This window comes from Rhyacophila brunnea, unplaced genomic scaffold (genome assembly GCF_057557595.1).
Source record: "Rhyacophila brunnea isolate RB1 unplaced genomic scaffold, BYU_Rbru_1.0 scaffold_18, whole genome shotgun sequence".
NCBI lineage: Eukaryota > Metazoa > Arthropoda > Insecta > Trichoptera > Rhyacophilidae > Rhyacophila > Rhyacophila brunnea.
Window position 1 is genome coordinate 25,929,193 of NW_028232837.1, and position 19,477 is coordinate 25,948,669.

At 33.9% G+C, this 19,477-nt stretch overlaps 2 protein-coding genes across 2 annotated transcripts in view; one reads left to right on the forward strand and one right to left on the reverse strand.

Annotated features, from left to right (window-relative positions):
• Nucleotides 1-19,477, forward strand: part of twin (CCR4-NOT transcription complex subunit 6-like twin) — a 518,909-nt gene that overhangs the window by 390,490 nt on the left and 108,942 nt on the right. The gene's annotated exons all lie outside the window — the stretch shown is intronic.
• On the reverse strand, nucleotides 2,794-5,156 carry LOC147073391 (uncharacterized). The gene is made up of 3 exons (XM_085945491.1): nucleotides 5,041-5,156; nucleotides 4,061-4,155; nucleotides 2,794-3,176 (listed from the first exon to the last, which is right to left on the reverse strand). The coding sequence occupies exons 1-3, from the start codon at nucleotides 5,045-5,047 to the stop codon at nucleotides 2,829-2,831; spliced, it is 450 nt and encodes a 149-aa protein (XP_085801617.1). The 5' UTR covers nucleotides 5,048-5,156; the 3' UTR covers nucleotides 2,794-2,828.

Here is a 19,477-nt window from a genome sequence, read left to right on the forward strand (position 1 = left end):
CAGTTAATTCTGTTTTGTATGGAAAGTTATTTCAGAAAAATCCCTAAAAAGTAAAAGACTGTTATTGGTTGCTAAGGGGATGGTCCTAGCAACTAAATTAGTAATATATACGTGCGTTACTATGGAAATCAAAATGACATTTCAGTATTCTATATTTGTTTGTTTGTTTTTTATTTACTTCATATCAAGTTTGAGCGTTTTGAGCATAATAACTGAACAGAAAATTTAAAAACGTTATATATAAAAAGTTCTTTTTATCTTGTAATTATTAACATTCATTTTATAATTCAAACAAGTTGAATACCTAGTTCCATATAGAAATTATTGAAAATAATACCTACTTAGTCAGTGGATACTGCCTTTGCTTCATATTATACACTGTTAGCTTATAAATGCCTGTCAATAGAATTTCTCTGTTTATTGTTGCAATATGTGGGTAGGTAGGTACATCTCGCCATATTCAGTATTTACTGTACTCCAACTTCTAATAAGTATTTCTTCAGCAAATGTATTTTATATAGGTACATAATTTGAAAACACTTCTGAAAAATATATAACTAATTACTAAAAAAAAATTTTTGAAAAAATATCACACTCAGCAGGATTCGAACCTTTGCCCCTTCGGATTCGCGCCCATGTGTTCTAACCACCATGCTATACGTGCCTTATCTAATTACGACGAATTTAACTAATCGATTTTATACTACTCTCTAAAACGCTTTCTAAATTGCCTTATTTATTCACTCCTTTTTGTTATAGAGTACACTTGCTAATTAAAGAATGTTATTTTGATTTGTGAATCATTGTGAATTTTCCGTTGAATAAAAAAATTGTGTATTAAATATAAGTACGTATCACAATATACTAAACATTTTGAGACCAATAAGTCATAAGTTATAAATTTATTTTCTCGTTGAATCATTAGCAATATCAAAAAAATATTATTAGCTTAACGGGACATGTAAAGTTGCATACTGGGCAAGACGCGCAAATGCCACAAAATATAGCAATGTATAAGGAGGCAGACACGAGTTCGCGGCGAGATATATGTCGGCAAACTCATGAAATGGTAATTGACTGGACATATCGCTTGACAAATAGATGACTCTTGACACCCAAAAGGCAGTGCTCAAACCCGTTGGATAGTCGAACTCATCAAGTCAGTAGTAGTTACGTGGCAACGTGGAGTGGAGCTAGGTGAGGCCTTCATCCAACTGTGGACCAACCTCGGCAGATGACGATAGTGACGTCATCACGTGGGTGAGAGTCATATAGGTAGGTATATTCTAAAATACGACATTTTTATTCACTTCTGAATGTATCCAACATAAGGATCGAAATGTGTTAAGAACATACATAAGTGAAACGGCAAATAATTTTCAACAGTAGGTGGGACGAAATTTTTCACTCGTCGCCAATCGGAGACCGACAGTCGAAGTGTAAGCACGTCAATTTGTTTTGTGATGGCGTCGGAGGAATATATTCATAAATCCTGTAAAGATGACTAAAAACGTTACCCATTTACTTGAAAAAGAAAACATGTCAATGAATATACTATTATTATTACTAATATAACAATAACATACTATTAAATGGACGCGTGTAGAATTTTTATGACAAATTATATTTCATTCGGCTCGCGTCATTTGCACAATCCGCGCATCGCCTAGTCACGATCTTTTGAGACCATGCCTCAACTGAAGTATTATAGCCTTAATTGTAATGCCAGCGCTCCATTGGCGAGCCAAAAGTCCGACGACAATAAGTCTTCAGATTTTTCTACGTTCTGCTACTGGCCAACAGACGTTCAACGAAACGAGTATATAATTAATTTGACGAGTAAAACAGTCGACTTTGACAGCATAGATAATATACGTTGACAGTTAAATCGTGATGGCGTTAAATGATACCGACGTTTTATGTTTTTTGGGTTATTGGGTGGCAGATAATGTAATAACGAAGCAAAGGGTACACAAATACTGGGTGAAACATTGGATAAGGAAACGAACGACATTATCCCACACAAATTTAATACGAGAATTGCGTTTGCAACCGAGCGATTTCCGCAATTATTTGCGAATGTCGGAGGATGTATACACAGAACTGTATAATTTGGTCTCCCCATTTATTAAAAAAAAAAATACTATGATGAGGGAAGCTATTTCTCCTCATGATAGATTATGTGCAACCCTGCGATTTTTGGCTGCCGGCGGAACATTCACCGACTTGCATTATAGAACTGCGATTGGAAGACAAACTCTGGGCAAGATAATTCCCGAAACTTGCCAAGTCATCATTGACGTTTTGAAAGGAGAATATTTCAAGGTGTGTATTATATTATACGTCATCTAATAAAGTTGGGCAAATTTACAAATATATCATTAACAAGTAGACATTGGTTGGTCTTATAAAGTGAACGCTTAGTGGATTGTTTTACCTATATAAATCATAGACGGCAACATCATAAGAATGGCAGACAAGATGCATTTGAGATAGGTATATATATAGTCACAAATAAGGCCATCGTTGACATGCTAAATATTCAATAGACCATTAGAATGCTGTACCTAGCCAGGACTCTCCATATAGGCTGTAAGCAAGCTGCTTAATTATTCCTGTTGAATGTATTGTAATACTAGTCATATTCTTCGAAAAGCAAGCATGGAATTTGATTTCTAAATGAGGCCACATAATAATATAGGTTTGCTAACATAGCTCAAATACTTACCATTTGTTGTATCGCTTAAGCTAAGGTTTATAGGCATAAAAACAAACAAAAAAACAAATATTTTTACAAGATATTTATTCATACAAAAAACATTAATTTATTATACCGGCTTTTGTACATTTTTGCTTAATATACGATAAACTGGTTGAGTATGAACAGTAGTTGCTGGCATTATTTTGTCACTTTGTCCCATAAAGGCAACTTCATGCATCAGCTTCTCGGCCAGCAATCTTTGTCCCTGTGACATCGATCGTAGTTTCATGGCCATCATTTTGCCAAAAACATCAAATTCATCTTCAGTCTTGCTTAGTTTGTCGGTGATTAATTCTAACACTTTGTTGGCGCTATCATTCGATTTTTTTCGTTTGAACGATGGGGGTTCTGGTGCTCTATTGAGATTCGACCTTGGAGTAGTCGACAACGTGGATGTTGAAGGCGAATATTCTATCTGTAAATAAAATGTTGATTATTTTTTGTTGCAGTTCCCTGATACGCACGAAGAAATGGAGACGATTGCAGAAGAATTTAATAGTAAATGGCAATTTCCAAATTGCCTGGGCGCAGTTGATGGGAAACACATTGCAATCGTGCCACCTGCAGGCGCCGGCTCCCACTTTTATAATTACAAACATTTCCACAGCATTGTTTTGATGGCGATTGCAAATGCTAATTATGAATTTATTTATGTTGATGTTGGAACAAATGGACATATTTCTGATGGAGGCGTACTGAGAAAATCTGATTTTTTCAAACGTTTAGACGAAGGCAGATTAAAAATACCTGCACCAAAAAAACCTACTGCTAATTCTGATGCACTGCCATTTGTTTATATTGGCGATGAAGCCTTTGCATTACGTAACGATTTCATAAAGCCGTATTCACAAAGGCAATTAAATCACAGTAAAAGAATATATAATTATCGGACATGCAGAGCCAGGCGAATTATAGAAAATGTTTTTGGCATTTTAGCTGCTAGATTCCGCATTTTTCAAGCTCCAATAAACATGAAAATTGAAAATATCAATACAGTTGTATTAACTTGCTGTGTGCTGCACAACTTTCTTCGTCGCAAATCAACACATACTTATACTCCTTCTCATGACCTTGATAGGGAAAATCCTGAGACAGGTTTAATAGAGCTCGGACTGAGGTCACAGGACACCTTAGCGCCTTTGGAAGCAACGACTAATCGGAACTCGACTGCCAATGGTAAGAAAGCGCGAGGAGATTTCGAAAAATATTTTAATACTACCGGGGCTGTCACATGGCAAGAAAGTATGATAAGCAATAGATAAATTAAACCAATGTAACAATTTAGTTAAAATGTTTTACCTCAATACAATCTTCGTTGTTTAACGAGTTGGAGTAACTCTCATCAGGAGACATGTTTTCCAAATCGTCCACCATGCTGGATATTGAGCTCGATTCTGTAAAACAAAATGTAAATTGTTAAAATACAACATAATACTCAAACTTGTTTTTTATTATCTCTCCCCTAAGTACCCATTCCTTCATACGGTTAATATTGATATTGGTATAATTGGTGTAATCCAGTATATCGGGTATTTTCAAAATGTGTTTTCCGCTGTATTCCTCATAACCAAACTGTACCATTAATTTTGATTGATGATTGACGATTTATTGATTGTCTCTGAAGGAACCTAACTCGAGCGATTTTTGATTTTATGATCATTTCTTTTCTTCTTCTTTCGACCATGTCCGATCATAATATGGACCTCCACGGAGTGGAGGTTTGTATTGACAGATTTTGTTTTTACGAGAAATGGATGTCAGCCACTTGCTCAACATATTAGGTCCATACTCTGACTCATACACAAATTGAAATTCAATGTGTACTTGTCAGACCCAGGATTTGAACCTGGGACCCGACCACGACTCAATAAGCCGCGCTTCCACCGCCATGATCGTACCTATATATTATTATTTCTTACCTACCTCAGCAAAGAATAAATAATTTTATTGTGACTAGAAATGATTCATAGCTGTATGTTTTAATTGCTTAATAGTAGCTAATCTAATGCGATGTCACTTTCAGAGATACGACAATGTCATAGTCTGCACGTGTATAATAAATAGCTTTAAAGCATTCCCTCGTACCTATATATTATTATTATTTATTACCTACCTCGGCAAAGAATAAGAAATTTTATTGTGACTAGAAATGATTCATAGCTGTATGTTTTAATTGCTTAATAGTAGCTAATCTAATGCGATGTCACTTTCAGAGCTAGGTACGACAATTTTATAATCTGCACGTGTATAATAAATAGCTTTAAAGCATTCCTACGTACCTTCCATTTGGTCGTTCAAGAACTCCAAATTTTTATAGTACCACAGTTTGGGTAGATAAACTGCGTCTGTGCCGGCTCCGCTTCGATATGATGTCCTTACTTTATTTCTCTCCTTTCTGTAACCCGACCTCAATGTCTGTATTTTCTTTTTAACATCGTCGACCCTTGCCTGCGGCTCCACCTTGATTAAAATCTCCAAAAGTTCCGCATACGCCAAGGACTTGGCATCACGATTCTTGTATAGAGGGCTGGTCGTCTTCCACAACGATGGGTTGTCTTTAAAACAACTAATAAAATCTTCCAAGAAACTTTTCGAATGCACTCGTAGATCTACCATTGTTGTTATCGATGTGAGATGTCCGAACACTTTGAATGACAGTAAAATAATGATGGCGCTGTCGTCCGTCGGCATAGATATAAATAATGTGACGGTAAAGCGTGGTGAACGTACGAATTTCAGCGGCTCGGCGAGTAAAATATCAAACATGTTTGAAATCCAACGAGCCTGGTCTGCGGATTAAAAAGTCCGCAGCCCTGGGGTGCTCCACGCGAAAAAAAAGTCCGAAGACTGTAAATCGTCTGACTTGCGTGCCAATGGAGCGCCGGCATAACACAATGCGATCCAGAGCCTGTCGGTTAACCGTAACTGTTCGATACCATTCCATATAACCCCTGCGAAGGATTGCGAAACTTTGTTTCGATCTGGGATACGTTTTTTCCACTTCTATGTGATATTCATACATGAGTTTACTGAAACGTTATCGGGCCACCACACCACTCGCCGGGCGCCAACTTTACTTGCGGATTGATTCCGAGCGGAAAATGTGTTTGTTTAGATGACACCTGTGGCGTGCTCCACGTGGTATGCCTTGTATCCATAATGTATTGGATATTATTTATTATAGTAAACAGTGGCATGTATCGCAGGGACGGCTTGCTTATTGTAGTTTGATAATATTAGTGAGTAGTGAGATACTTATTTGTTTTTTTACAATCATGCGTACATTACAGTCTTGATAGAAGTAGATTGAATATCATATTATTTTAGTACCTACAATATTTTTCACTGACGTGAACTTACATTATCTAGGATGTGTTTCTTGCAAGGTCGACGAATTCTGAGTTACTATGGTAGTGCTAGTTATTGATTATTTTCTAATGCAATGTTGTTCGCAGTAAATAAAGTTGTTCGATTGTATGTTTTTCGTTCAAATCAAATATTAGCGTATTACCATGTACCTACCTATTTCAATATGAAACAAACAGTCCACTACTGTCCGACAACAAGACTTCATCGATAACCGGAAGTCGCTGTAGTCGCATATGGAAGACTTCCCAGTGACGTACCTGTAATGGCGGCAACGCGTGTTTAAATAGTATATGGGCTCTCTTTTTAGATGCGACTCCTTTTCTTCTATGGAATAAACGAAAAGTTTACTAATAATAATTTTAATATCACTCCTGATCATTTTATATACCTACATTTTTATTATAAAAAGCATAAAATTACGTAAATTGATAAATCCGTACACCACGGAAGCGTAAAATGTAAAGATAAATTTAGGGGCGTTCCTCATTTGAAACGGAAGTACAATTAACTGCAAAGGAGGGACTTGTTAGTTCACTGTTTTAACACGTGGAAGTTCTTGTTCAACAATATGTACCACGAGGTATGAGCAATAACTAGTACTGCGGTCGAAATTTACAGTTTCGTGTTTCGGCCAAACTATATTTTATACTCAAAAAAAGTTTCAAGAGATGGAAATAGATTGTTGGCAGTTCTCGGGAAATGATATGAAAAGATCAATATTTAATTATGATACGTTTTATAAGAATAAAAGCAGTGACTTGTTTACCGTTTATAATATTGTCATATTGTACAATATAAACATACATATTTTTATTTTTGAGCTGTCATCATGTACCTTCTCTTTCTTCTTCTCTCCTCGGCGTTCTTTCCTGCAATGAGTCCGAAACATCAAGTAAAGAGGAAAAAACAATAATACACAGTGACAGCTGAAAAACAAAAACAAATAACCGTCAAAGTCTCAAGCAACCTATATTTTTGTTTATTTTTTTATATCGTTTCGCAGAGATAACATTGAAGAATCCCGTGTAATATTTAGCCACACGTTAGCCCAGGTGAGTCCCAACGTACACGGGGATTACGTGCGCCACTGATATTTCATGAAAGGAAAAGTTTCATCTCGACCTTCAACCGCTGCTTCATGCAGAAATTTTGCTTTCGTTTGAAGAAATCGAATTATTTTTTGTTTTCGGAAAAGCGGCTTATGTATTATTTTCAACATATCAACTTACTCAAATTTCGCTGTCACAATGTTTTTTTAAAATTTGTTGAAGCACTTCTTATAAGTTGACAAAATTAAGGAAACAAACTTATAATTTTTCTTTAGTTTAAATAATATTATTATGTTTGGTGTCTTTCATTTTGATCGATTGCGGTATTTAAACTTTTCAAGTTTACTTCGGTGGCTATACTTGAAGAAGTTTACCAACTGAGCGAAACACGTGACGTAGAAGCAATGTCTATAGGAGGGAACTCAGAAATAATGGGAACTGAAGTACCTAACGGGTAAGGAGAAGCAGGTAACCGATCTCGAGTAAGGAAGAATACGGGATAAATTTAAAGACGTGTCAAGAATATGTCACACATCGAATACTGACAACTGCTCTCGGTTTATGCATTGATACTCATTAATTTAATAATTGGTGTATTGCACACACTATTGCACGTCTATAATGCGTGGTTCATTTTTATAGGACGCTCCCACATTCAAAACCCTGCTTCAAAATTTACTGTGTTGGTATATAGCCTATCGGAATTCTATTTATTATCTGTTATGTGGTGTTTGGTTATATGGTGAATATCAAGTGATAACCCATTTTATAAATTTAGTATTTAAATGTCAAGAGATACGATTATAGTATTAGTATTATCTGGCCTACAAATATTAAATGCGACTTCAAATAATAAAACATCATTAATCACAGGAATGTCACCATTTTTTCGAGGAGTATTAATGAACGACCATTTCAGAATGAGGCCCGTGTACAAATATTTAAAGTAGTTATGTAATGCACAATATACTATCACATAAAGGTACTATAACTTTGATGCCAATTTACTCTGCACTTCAATTATGAGAAACTAGAGGTGATTTTCGTAAATCTCCAGAAATACCCAGAAAAAGCCAATTTCGAATCACAAGAAATTAATTTCCCAAAATTTCGAGAAGAAAAATCGAGGAACTGTTAATGCTAAGCAGCCAACCACAACAATAAATTTGGCGGTAAAAAATAGATAAGAGAAAAATGGCTCTTGACTTTGGATTCTGAACATAATTTCTTAAATTTCAAATAAAAAGCGTAAATAACTTGTTGACCGGAAGAATTATCCAAAAATAATATGTTTGATTTCGGAAATTCTCGAATCTCGAGAAATGGAAAAAGTCTGAAAATCACTAGCTCTATGAGATACCAACTTTCTTGTTAATTCTACTGTTTCAAGTCTGTTAAAAACTGTTAAAGCCGGGCATATTTACTTTAAAAATAGTCGATTTCTGTAGGCCCAGTAGGTAAACGTTAATTTTCATATGCCCATTCGAATTGATTCATCCTTGACCAAAGGAGATACTAATCACCGCAGGCGCAGTAATTTAGAAGGTAAAAACGTGAAAATCACATTACACTACAGCTTGTGAAATTTATATTGGTTTTGATAATCGCTTCGCAGCATTATTAAGTCTATCGATTGTGATGGCCTCCAAGAGCTACTGTCGGGTCTCTGTTGCTGTTATCGCCGATTGGTTAATAACGCACGTGTTTTTTTTTATTCCCTTCTCTTCGCTGACGTGATCCTTGGAGTCTTCGTCAACAATGGATGCGAACGGGCGGCATGTGGTTTCCAACATCTCGAAACAGGCTCAGGTGTAATAATATTTCGGTACTTTTTTCACACTAGTGGCTGGACGCGATTAGTATTAACATATTGTCGTTAACAAAATAATAAAAACTGAAAAATCGTTAATTGTATCTAGTTATTGCTTATACTTCGAATGCAATAATATGGTAAACTGTTTGTAGAAAATGAAATTGAACATCATTATTTACTGCAAACCGGTTTCGTAACACTACCATCATAATTCACAATTCAGTGCCGCGGCCTGAATATAGTGTTGTCCATACGATAGATTGGCTCTCAGAAACAAAATATGATATTTTGTATAGAAACGATAATGATATATTTTTATTATCCGGATTTAAATAACTTTATTATTAATCGACGTATTTGAATATAGGCATTCTTAAGTATTAAAAAATAATTAACTTAACATTTTTTTCTACACGCAAAGTTTTTAATTATAGTGTACACAAGTTAATAATTATTGCCGCAGAATTAAAGCCGGATTACACAATTCAAGGATATTTTATATACACTATAAAATTTTGAAATGGGTATGTACTTATCAACGATCTATTTTAATGGGATCTGGTTAATACAATATTAATGGAAAATTATTATGTTTGGTTCAATCATAATGATCATGAAGTGTTTGGTTTAGTGATCATTTTATGCCATGTTTTAATATGTATATTTTTTAATGCTTAAAGAATCAACTAACCATAAAATGTAATATTGACGCGTTAAAGACGGCATGATTTTCCACAGACTTGTGTTTGTTTTGTGTATTGTTACTCTAAGTTTTTTAACCTCCTGAATTTAAGGTGGATACACCGCAGAAGTGGAGATGTGCAGGTTATATCGCTCTATGAACAGTTTATTACTGAACACGTCTATTCAATCGGTGGTAACTTATTTAACTTATCCGGAATTACCTAAATTAATATGTAACTTCTCCCTGAAACATTAATTGCATAATATGACTCCGATAAAGCAGCTCAGCATAATATGACTATGGCGTCCTCACAATACATTCACGTGAGATGTCTTTAGTTGTTCTTTTTAAGTTTGTTTTTGATATTGATGCCCAAGCGAATGAGAACCCGCTGAATCGATCTGTTAATCAAGTTTAGCGAAAGTACATACGTAACAAAAATAATACCAATGAAGCCGAGAAATGCGCATGGGAGAAAACTGTGTGAATTTTCAATTATCGCATGATATCTTAATTTCGTTTGATTGAGACGTTGTAAAAAATTGTTTAGATTTTACCATCTGTCGATAGTAGGTACCTACGTGCGGTATTACCTATTGATATATCAATTTATTTCATATATGTAATATTCACTTCGTTTCCAATACATCCGAGTATAATAAATTACAACTATGATGTTGGACAACTTTGATTACAGCCGCTTTTAACATTAAATATTTTATACTTTTATAGCAATGATGTTATACATATATAGTGCATAATTTAAATATATCATACTAAATTTCTTTTCTTAGTCCTAACGGCATGTTAAAACTGTAAGCTTTTTCTCACGTGTCTCTGACTGAAATATTAATGTAGTTCTTCGTATTTCTTCGAGGGTTTTCCCTATTGGGGTTTTAAAAAGAATAGTTGCATACCTTCTCAAATGGAGATTTAACTAGATGTATTATTTTTTTTGCTATAATGGCTTATTCTGTATTAATATGTATGAACTGGAACTGTTTTATCTCTGTTAGGGGAATGAAATTTTTTATATACTGTCTCAAAAATACAATACTCACGTATGTTAATTATAATAAACGTAACAATGTACGTAAAACTTAGAACTACTATGTTTTATGATTTTCGTATGTAGCTACTGAAGACAATGTGCCGTGAATGCCATTGTTGTACTTACTGTGTGGTGGTGTAGTGGCAAAAGCATGTAGATAGGACCACACCCTCCGCATCCTCTTTGGTAAGACAATACATGCCGGTAAGTACACACGATATTAGGTACCTATGTAATTTCTTAAATCTTGATTTTTCGTCGTGTATATTGTGATTTCACTATTTCGTTCAGGTGCTAACTAAATATTAATTGGGATGATTTGTTTTCCAGCTTATTATCCGGTGTGTGAAAATGTATGTCACATGACTACAGAATCTGATACACGATTGGACAGATGTCTTGCTGAAGATTTAATCGTAATTAGTTCCGGCATTTGCAATAAATAATTGATGGCCCTGCTACCTATCTAATTTCGAAGTGCATAAAAAACAAAATAGCTTAACTATAGTTCAATATCTGTACGATTTAGTAGGTGTAAAACTGTAAAAGATCAGATGATTGCCGAAACTTTTGATATTTTGTTTGCGTTATTAAAAATACTTAATATTCATATAAACATATCATATCTTTCGAAGGAATCATATATTATTTTATTCATATCATGTTTGTTTTGAAAGAAGTGTCTCGAAAACAGTCAACGGATTCCATTTCATATTTTTAAAAGAGTCGACGTTCACTCGGTGATAATTCTTGGTGATTTATAAAATGTTTATTTCCTTCTTTGTTTTGTATGATATGGGTAACTGTATACTTCAGATATACCTACCTCATCAATACACCCCCCGAATACCACTGTCAAATTACTCGATCGTCGTTGTATACAGTTAATGGTGATTTTCTGTTACCACAGTTGACAAAAGTGCATCATAAGTAAAGATGTTATAATATATGTATATAAGAAAATTGTCGATTTTAAAATATAAGATAATATATCGGCTTGCAAATATCTTTTTTTACACCCAAGATGAAAATATTGATACAAAATTATTAAAGTAGGTATATCTACTATAAGTATTCTTGTTGATGCCTAATTATTACACTTAAGTGTGGTTTCTGTGATTGATTGCATTAATGTAAATATTTTAATAATAATATTTGGATAAATCTCTATGTTTGACCATGTATAAATTTCTGCATTTTCTTAAATCATGATTATTTGTTTGTGTTAAAGAAAACAACAAACTCACTTAGGAAGAATGAGATATCTATTCGTACACATAAGGTACGCAATATTAAAAGCGTGTGTTTTTGTATCTAAACAGTTTATTTTTTTTTATGTTTTTAATATTGCACTACTGTGAGTTGTTTTTATCGTTTTTGATTTATAGAACTTAATTTAAATGCCCAATGCCATGCCATACTAATGTTTATTTCTCTTCTGTTACAGGTAAGGCATTTTCAAAAATCCAATACAACTCTGACACGGACATTTTAATCAATTTCGTCTAAGGTAAGCGATTTAAATATATTAATATAATTTATAAGTAGTTGTGTGAACCATAAATATACCGCACCGATATCTACTTATAGAGGAAATTATAACACGTAATTAATTATATTGTATTGCAAAATACTTCCACCAATGCAATACGTGTGTGATACTTTTCAACCTAGATGTATGTATGTCTACGATAATTTAATTTCAATAATATCTAGTAATTCACCGTTTATGAATATTATTAAATAATATGCGACATTAGCACATTACATACTCTGGGAACACCATTCCTCAAAACGACATCAATTAAGAATTTGATAGAATAATTTCATTAGCAAATTGATCCTACTACGGCTCATGGACTCTTCGCCTAAGTTTCTATCTTATATGCATATGTATATGTAAATATATGCACAACTATTCTAACTCACATTTGAAATATTTTACTGATGTGTTTTTGGAAACAGCCTACTTAAGTTATTTATTACTTATATAAACACATGTATAGGTTCGTCATTTTATCTTTTTCAATTTCAAATTTTATTCTATTTAATTACAAATTATTAACTTAAGACGTTTACAACATGACATTTAGAAGAGAAGAAATATTAATAATACTTTATTATATATATGTAAAAAAAATAGACCAGCATTAAACAGTAGAACAGTGTAAATACAAAAATACACCGAATGAGTAAAGCAGACCCTATTTTATTAAGAATTTATAAAACAGTGCACACCTTATACTGATTCTCACGCAGGTGGAATATGTCAATATCCGAAGTGATTTGATTGAACAGAGTTATTGCCCTCCCAATCGGCATTACCAATGGCAGGTTAGTTCAACCGTTCGACTAAATTATGATTTATATATTTATTTATATAAATAATACATATTTGAAGTAGGTACTCCCTTCTAAATAAAATCAAATGTGAGTTTGAATAGTTCTGCAGTCAGCTGACGAAATGATATTAAAAGATTTTTCTCATAACATTCTGATGAAGATACCCACGGCCAACGTAGAAAGTACCTACCTACGTATTCGTACACAATGTCATTCTCATAATAATTCCTTACGAATGACAAGTTCAAGTATACTTTGAAAAACTTTTAGCAATGCATGATAGGTATTAACAGATTAGCTAGCTATTTTATGATTTGGATTTCCAGCATATCACTCAGCCGATAAATCACGAAGCCGTGCTAATCCCGTAGCGCTAAGTAGGCTTAACATATCTGTCCTCTTGTCATACATTTCAGTCCAATGTCACTGTCTGGATTTGCGTGACGGATTCGTAAGAGACCACTATTTTGATTTTAAAACTGTACTTATTTAAGAGACAAGCGAAGAACAATGGGTAAGTAAAGCTTATTGTTTCGACGCACGTGATTACTTGACGAGTTGTATATTAAAGTGGACGTGATTTTATGCAAGCTCAGCTAGCTTCAACATGCATCATAATAAAATGTTTAAATTTACCTGCTTAGTGGTTATAACTCTGAAGTTGTTTAACCGGATAGTCAGAAGAAATTATGACATTTTTCTACAGGTTTATTATCCTTGGTAAGGAGCTTTCTATACATTCTAACGTGCGGACGGAAAATTCAGAGATGTTATTTACTTGTATAGCAAATCCTTCAAATCTTAAAAGTTAATCACACCATCAAGTCTCGCCAGACGAGAAACCATTAACACAATCGATTCTTATTATATGAATCGCAAACTTGACGAAATGAGCGTCACTCTTGGCTTGAACCTCTCAGCAATCACTATCATCTAAATATAGTGACTATAATTTTTGGTTAAGTAGTGGACTGAATATATATAAATTAATATTGTTTTTGATATCCGCAACGCCATAACAGAGTCACGATAGCCAACAATGACAAATAGAACAATAATGGAGGTGAAGTACCTACTTGCTTATGGGAAGTCTTGGGAGTGATGCCATGAAGGTGCTTTCCTGGACATGAATAGTAGTTGTATTCGACCATGTCCGATCCTAAGAAGATCATATGGGCCTCCAAAGAGTCGCGTGGCTTAAACGCCGGTCTATAGTGTCGAGGGTCACAGAATTTCGAATCCTGGGTCTGGCAAGTACACATTGTTTATCAATTAATAGGTTGAGCAAGTGGCTGACATTCATTTATCGAATAGTAGTTAGAGCATTAACAATCCTTGATACGATTAAAGTTTAAAAGTTATGCCTGCGTCGCTGATTTAGTTACGATCTCTAATTTAATTAAGCTACTAATTTAAATAGGCAATAGTCAAAAATTACAACAGTATTTTAAAGGAAGAGATGTTTCGTTTGCCTGCACAAAATGTTGCATACCACTGAATTACCCCAGTCAGAATACCAAATATATTATTTAAATACTGGGAAAATATTTCAATGCGTTTACGATTCTTCAACAATTTTGGGGGGCTCAGACAGACTCTTGAAGGCTGATTCTTCCCGGAGTCAAAACTAAATCTGGAACCGACATGTAATATGTCATAAATAAAAACAACGCATTGTCATTATATTTAGATAATGCTTTAACAACTCATGATCAATATTTATTATGTTACATTTCACTTTGCTCCAGGTCGATACAAATCTATCCTATTCATTGTTTAACTAACTTTCTCATGAAAATCATGGCGTGAAACATTTCGACCCTATCTTCAGGTTGGGCTGCTTTAATTCCAATGACAATTACAATACATTACTAAATTACTTGTTACAAATGGATTGTTAGTTACGTACCTAATGATCTGAATCGATTCTATCATACTAGTAATTATATGTATTACCTACACGGTGCCCTTAAACCAATCTAGTGAAAAAAAATGTGTATTGGTTTCACGTGTACTGGTGTACCAGTGTTTTTTTGTAATCTTTTCTCTTATCATCCACAATTTCCAATATAATGTTGTTGAAAAAATCTTCTATAGAAATGGAAACTAAATGTATGAACTTGAGCAATAAAAAGACCTCTGGCCTACTGATCACGTTAGCTACAAATCACTTCGCATTTCAGGTTGATTTTGAAAAGAACTTCACATTTATACCATGAAATTCTATTATTATTTCAGCTTCACTCAATTAGTTAATCACATACATGATTATATGTGCAGATATATTAAATCTTCAATTTGACATTTCGTGCACCTTCTGATTTGGTCGTATTAGTGCAGACATAAAATTGTATTTATTATTTATTTATTTTCCTGTGAATTGTATGTAGGCAGCCAAAAGTAATCCATTGTTACCATTATTTTTATGATAAATAATAAGTTAATGCATGCAAAGCAATATACTTTAAACCAGAACGCAAGTAACAATTATGTTTTGAGTATAAACATATTTTATTTGATAATCAAATGCTCGTTCAAGTGATTAGAGAAAAATGGCGATTCCAACTAGTGCTGCAATGGTTAAATTGTGTAAACAAAGAAACATCTGCACGTAAACAATGTTTTCCATCCGCTGTGGGACACAAAAAACATGATCATTTCTATTAAAACATTTTAAATAATCTTATCGACATGTTTATACAATGTTCATTTGTTCACATACAAATGTATATTGGTCTGGACTCTGGACGAAGCATTATGATTATGTACGTCTAGCTATTTTAAGGCTGACTTTAATATATTCGAAATTTGTTATCTGTGATCATGAATGGACATCTCATTACGTCGTGTACATTTATTTAATAACATAGCACATGCACGTGGTAAAGATGATGTTTACATTATATATCACGATGATTGATTGACAGCGTGAAAAGGCGCCTTTACTCGAGCATACACCTGACGAATGCCATTCGGAATTTTGTCACTGAGAAACGTACTTATCGCCTCCCTGATTATCTGATGAATTTTAAAGCGAGCTAACATTTAATAGCTTTCGCAAAAGCTTAAGGATTGATCAGCCCCTAAATTTTTGATTTTCGATGTGTTCAGTTTCTCAATACATACTATTAAGGGAGTAACTCCTTTATCACTCGATACATACACCGCTTGAATGGGTAGTATTTTTCGAGCATAATGCGAGATTACATACACCGTGTGTTTTACAAAAAACTAATCTCCCTAAGTGCAAACATTGTTATCGACAATACTCTGCTCCAGTACTAATTTACAGGCGACTTGGGAATTTCGTACGTACCTGCCTTAAAACGTGGAACGTAATATATTTGGGATCGTCATGTCCACGTAAGCAATATCCTATTATATTATGGAAATAACTTACACGATAAACCTCTAGGTACCTACATACTTGGTCTTGTAATAAAATTCCCACAATGCTAAAGCCCACTCAATGAATTACATGAAGCAAATCGTTGACTCTCAAGCTTTTGTTAATAAGGAAGCTTCAATGAAATAAAAATAAATGTTTTGATACACTTAATATAGTAAAATGTAAGAATAAAGGAAACTATTTTAATTCTTTTGAATCAATCATATTATTATTTACGATCAAACGATTTTAAAAAAAATGATACTGAGGTGTTAATTCGCCACTACGTGCGGTATATTCAATCTCATAATTTAACCAGTCGCATGTAAATTGTACGTATTTACATTTCACCGTATCACAATTCACCGAAAGGAGAGCATTGAGAATGACGTTTAGTGGAACATTACAAACAATAATGTACCAATTTTATTATATTCAATAAGAACATTAAGTTGATATTGGATAGGTACCTACGACTTAATACTTGCTAGCCCCGTCTTGCTAATCTACCTTTGAATCATTCATAATTCTATATAATTAATATATACAATACGATGGTAATTCTAATTTACTTACGTATTTTCATTTGTATTTCCCTTGAATTCCGGTGCTTTTTATTACGTTTTTTTAAGTGTTTTATTTAGATATGAATTTGATCTGAATGCTATAAGGCCATCTGTTTCCGATACAGCATCTCACGATCTACTTACTACTACATACGTACAATTTTCCGAACACGATTTTCCCTAATATCTGCCAGTGTTGCAATCTTTTTCCCCACTCAATTATAGGTAGGTAGTACCCGCATTTTACAAAATATCAATCTATTTCTGCAAAAAAAGTGTACGCGTTGGCGCTATTTTATAGCGACGTGCCCCTTTTCATCTTCTGAACAGCAAATTGAAAATTATCTCCTCGGAACCAGGTTCAAGACGTTGTTTCCGAGTGGCCAATAACTTTTCCCCTTGAATATCACACTTAGCATTTTTTTTTCAATGTTTCCGAGCCGTCAATTGAAAAATATTCACTTTCAGAATCGTTAAATTGTAGTACCTTGGGTGTAGGTACAATATTATGTTTTAAATCTCCATAGTACGCGGACCAAAGTTATATTATTAAAAGTACGGCATTAACCAACTTGTTATCCAAGGAACGGTCAATGATAAAAGCAGAGGACAACGTCGCATTTCGTGGTATACTTTCGGGTAGCAGATGCTAGATCAAAGATCATCCTGCTGGCACAATAAGAAAAAGAAGTGATTACTCTTAGTGGCAGGATATGTCTCAGCGAGTGCATACTTAATTGTCAATGTTTTTCGCATTGCATAAACTTGTATTTTAATAATATAGCAATGGGAACAATAAAATGTTTCGTACAGGTTACACAAGCTTGAGTAACGCTGTCTCAATTCACCTGTACTTGTGTACTCAGTCGTTATGAGCTTTCCATGTGACTCTTGCATTATTAGGAGGCCTGGTCGCTGGTAATGTTTCGATCGGGCCGAATCGATATCTCGGACGGACAAAGCGATGTTAGAGGCCCTCCCGTCGCGGTTGCATGTTGGAGCTGCTTCCATAGTCTTCTTTCTCCTCTTGCATAGGATATTAGCGTTATTACCCTTACGAGGAAATACCATTCATCATTGGCCGCTCCCTCTCTTGATTATCGATTGTTTCACATATGGCTGTCACTATAACGATTTTTAACTTTTTTTTATTCAATTTGAATGAGGAAATTAAGACACCACCAATAATATGTTGGATTAGTGAATGGTGACGAGCCTGAAATCATTTTTAGAAAACTCACCTGTAATTGAATGCTGTATTGCTAATTTAATACCTGGACGTGACCCCTTTCGTTATACAGCAGTGGTGACGACTAATTACAGGTAACCCTCGTCAATCGCGACCCCGGGGACTGCTAATTCGTTATATCGCAATCGACTTTTTAATAATATTTTTTTGTCCCGCACTTGTTTTGAGATGCCACGTGACAGGTATTGTCATAATGAGTGGAGTGAAGTCAGTACGATCAGATTATTTGACAGTAAAGTTATCGACAACTTTTAACAGCAGATTTTTTTTTGCAACGCTTAATATAAATGTTATCGTTTCAGTTTATTGCAAAGTTATATTACTTATATTTTATGAATGACATTTATGTCGTTTTGTTTAGTTTATTATTAAAGTGTTTTCTTATTTAAAATTACTTTGTTATTCAGATCCTCCGTTGATCGCAAAATTTTGGTGGTCGTAACCATGTTCTAAATGTATTTATTCCCCGCGATTAACCTGTACTAAGCGATTATTTAGTGCTTATCTTAAATATAGCAGTAGCGAAGATCCGATTATAAACACTTTGATTAACATTTTAACGGTTATCTTGTCTCGCAATGTAATTATTTAATTAGGTACTAAATAATGACTAATAAATAATTACAAGATAAAAAGAACTTTTTATATACTTACAACGTTTTTAATTTTTCTGTTGAATTATTATGCTCAATATCCTCTAACTTGTACTTATGAAGTAAAAAAAAGACAAACAAACAAATATAGAATACTGAAGTGTCATTTTGATTTCCATAGTAACGCACGTATATATTAATAATTTAGTTGCTACGACCACCCACTTAGCAACCCATAATAGTGGATTGAATTACGGATTTCTTCCGAAATAACTTTTCATGAAAAACAGAATTAACTGAAAATGAATTCAATTCTACTTAAAGGTGGCTAAAAGTATTAAAAGAATGCATTGGCATCGTGTTCTGATATATTCTAAAAGTTTTAAATGTCTAGCTAGTCGGGAAATTAATTAAAAATCGATTGCAAGATTTGTTCTGGATAAACAACCACCGGACAAACTAGAATACTAATACTAATATAACTAATAAAAACGTTGTAATGTAAAATAAAATAATGAAAATCTGTATCTATGTACCTATGTCAATTTTTATTTCCGGTGAGGAGATAGAGTGTTAGACGGTGTTAATAATTAATAAAATTAATATCGAT

Excerpts from the sequence above, each read along its gene's own strand:
- LOC147073391 (XM_085945491.1), bottom strand. Across the intron at positions 3,177-4,060 it reads ACAACGAAGATTGTATTGAG|ATAGAATATTCGCCTTCAAC; the intron begins GTAAAACATTTT and ends TTTTATTTACAG.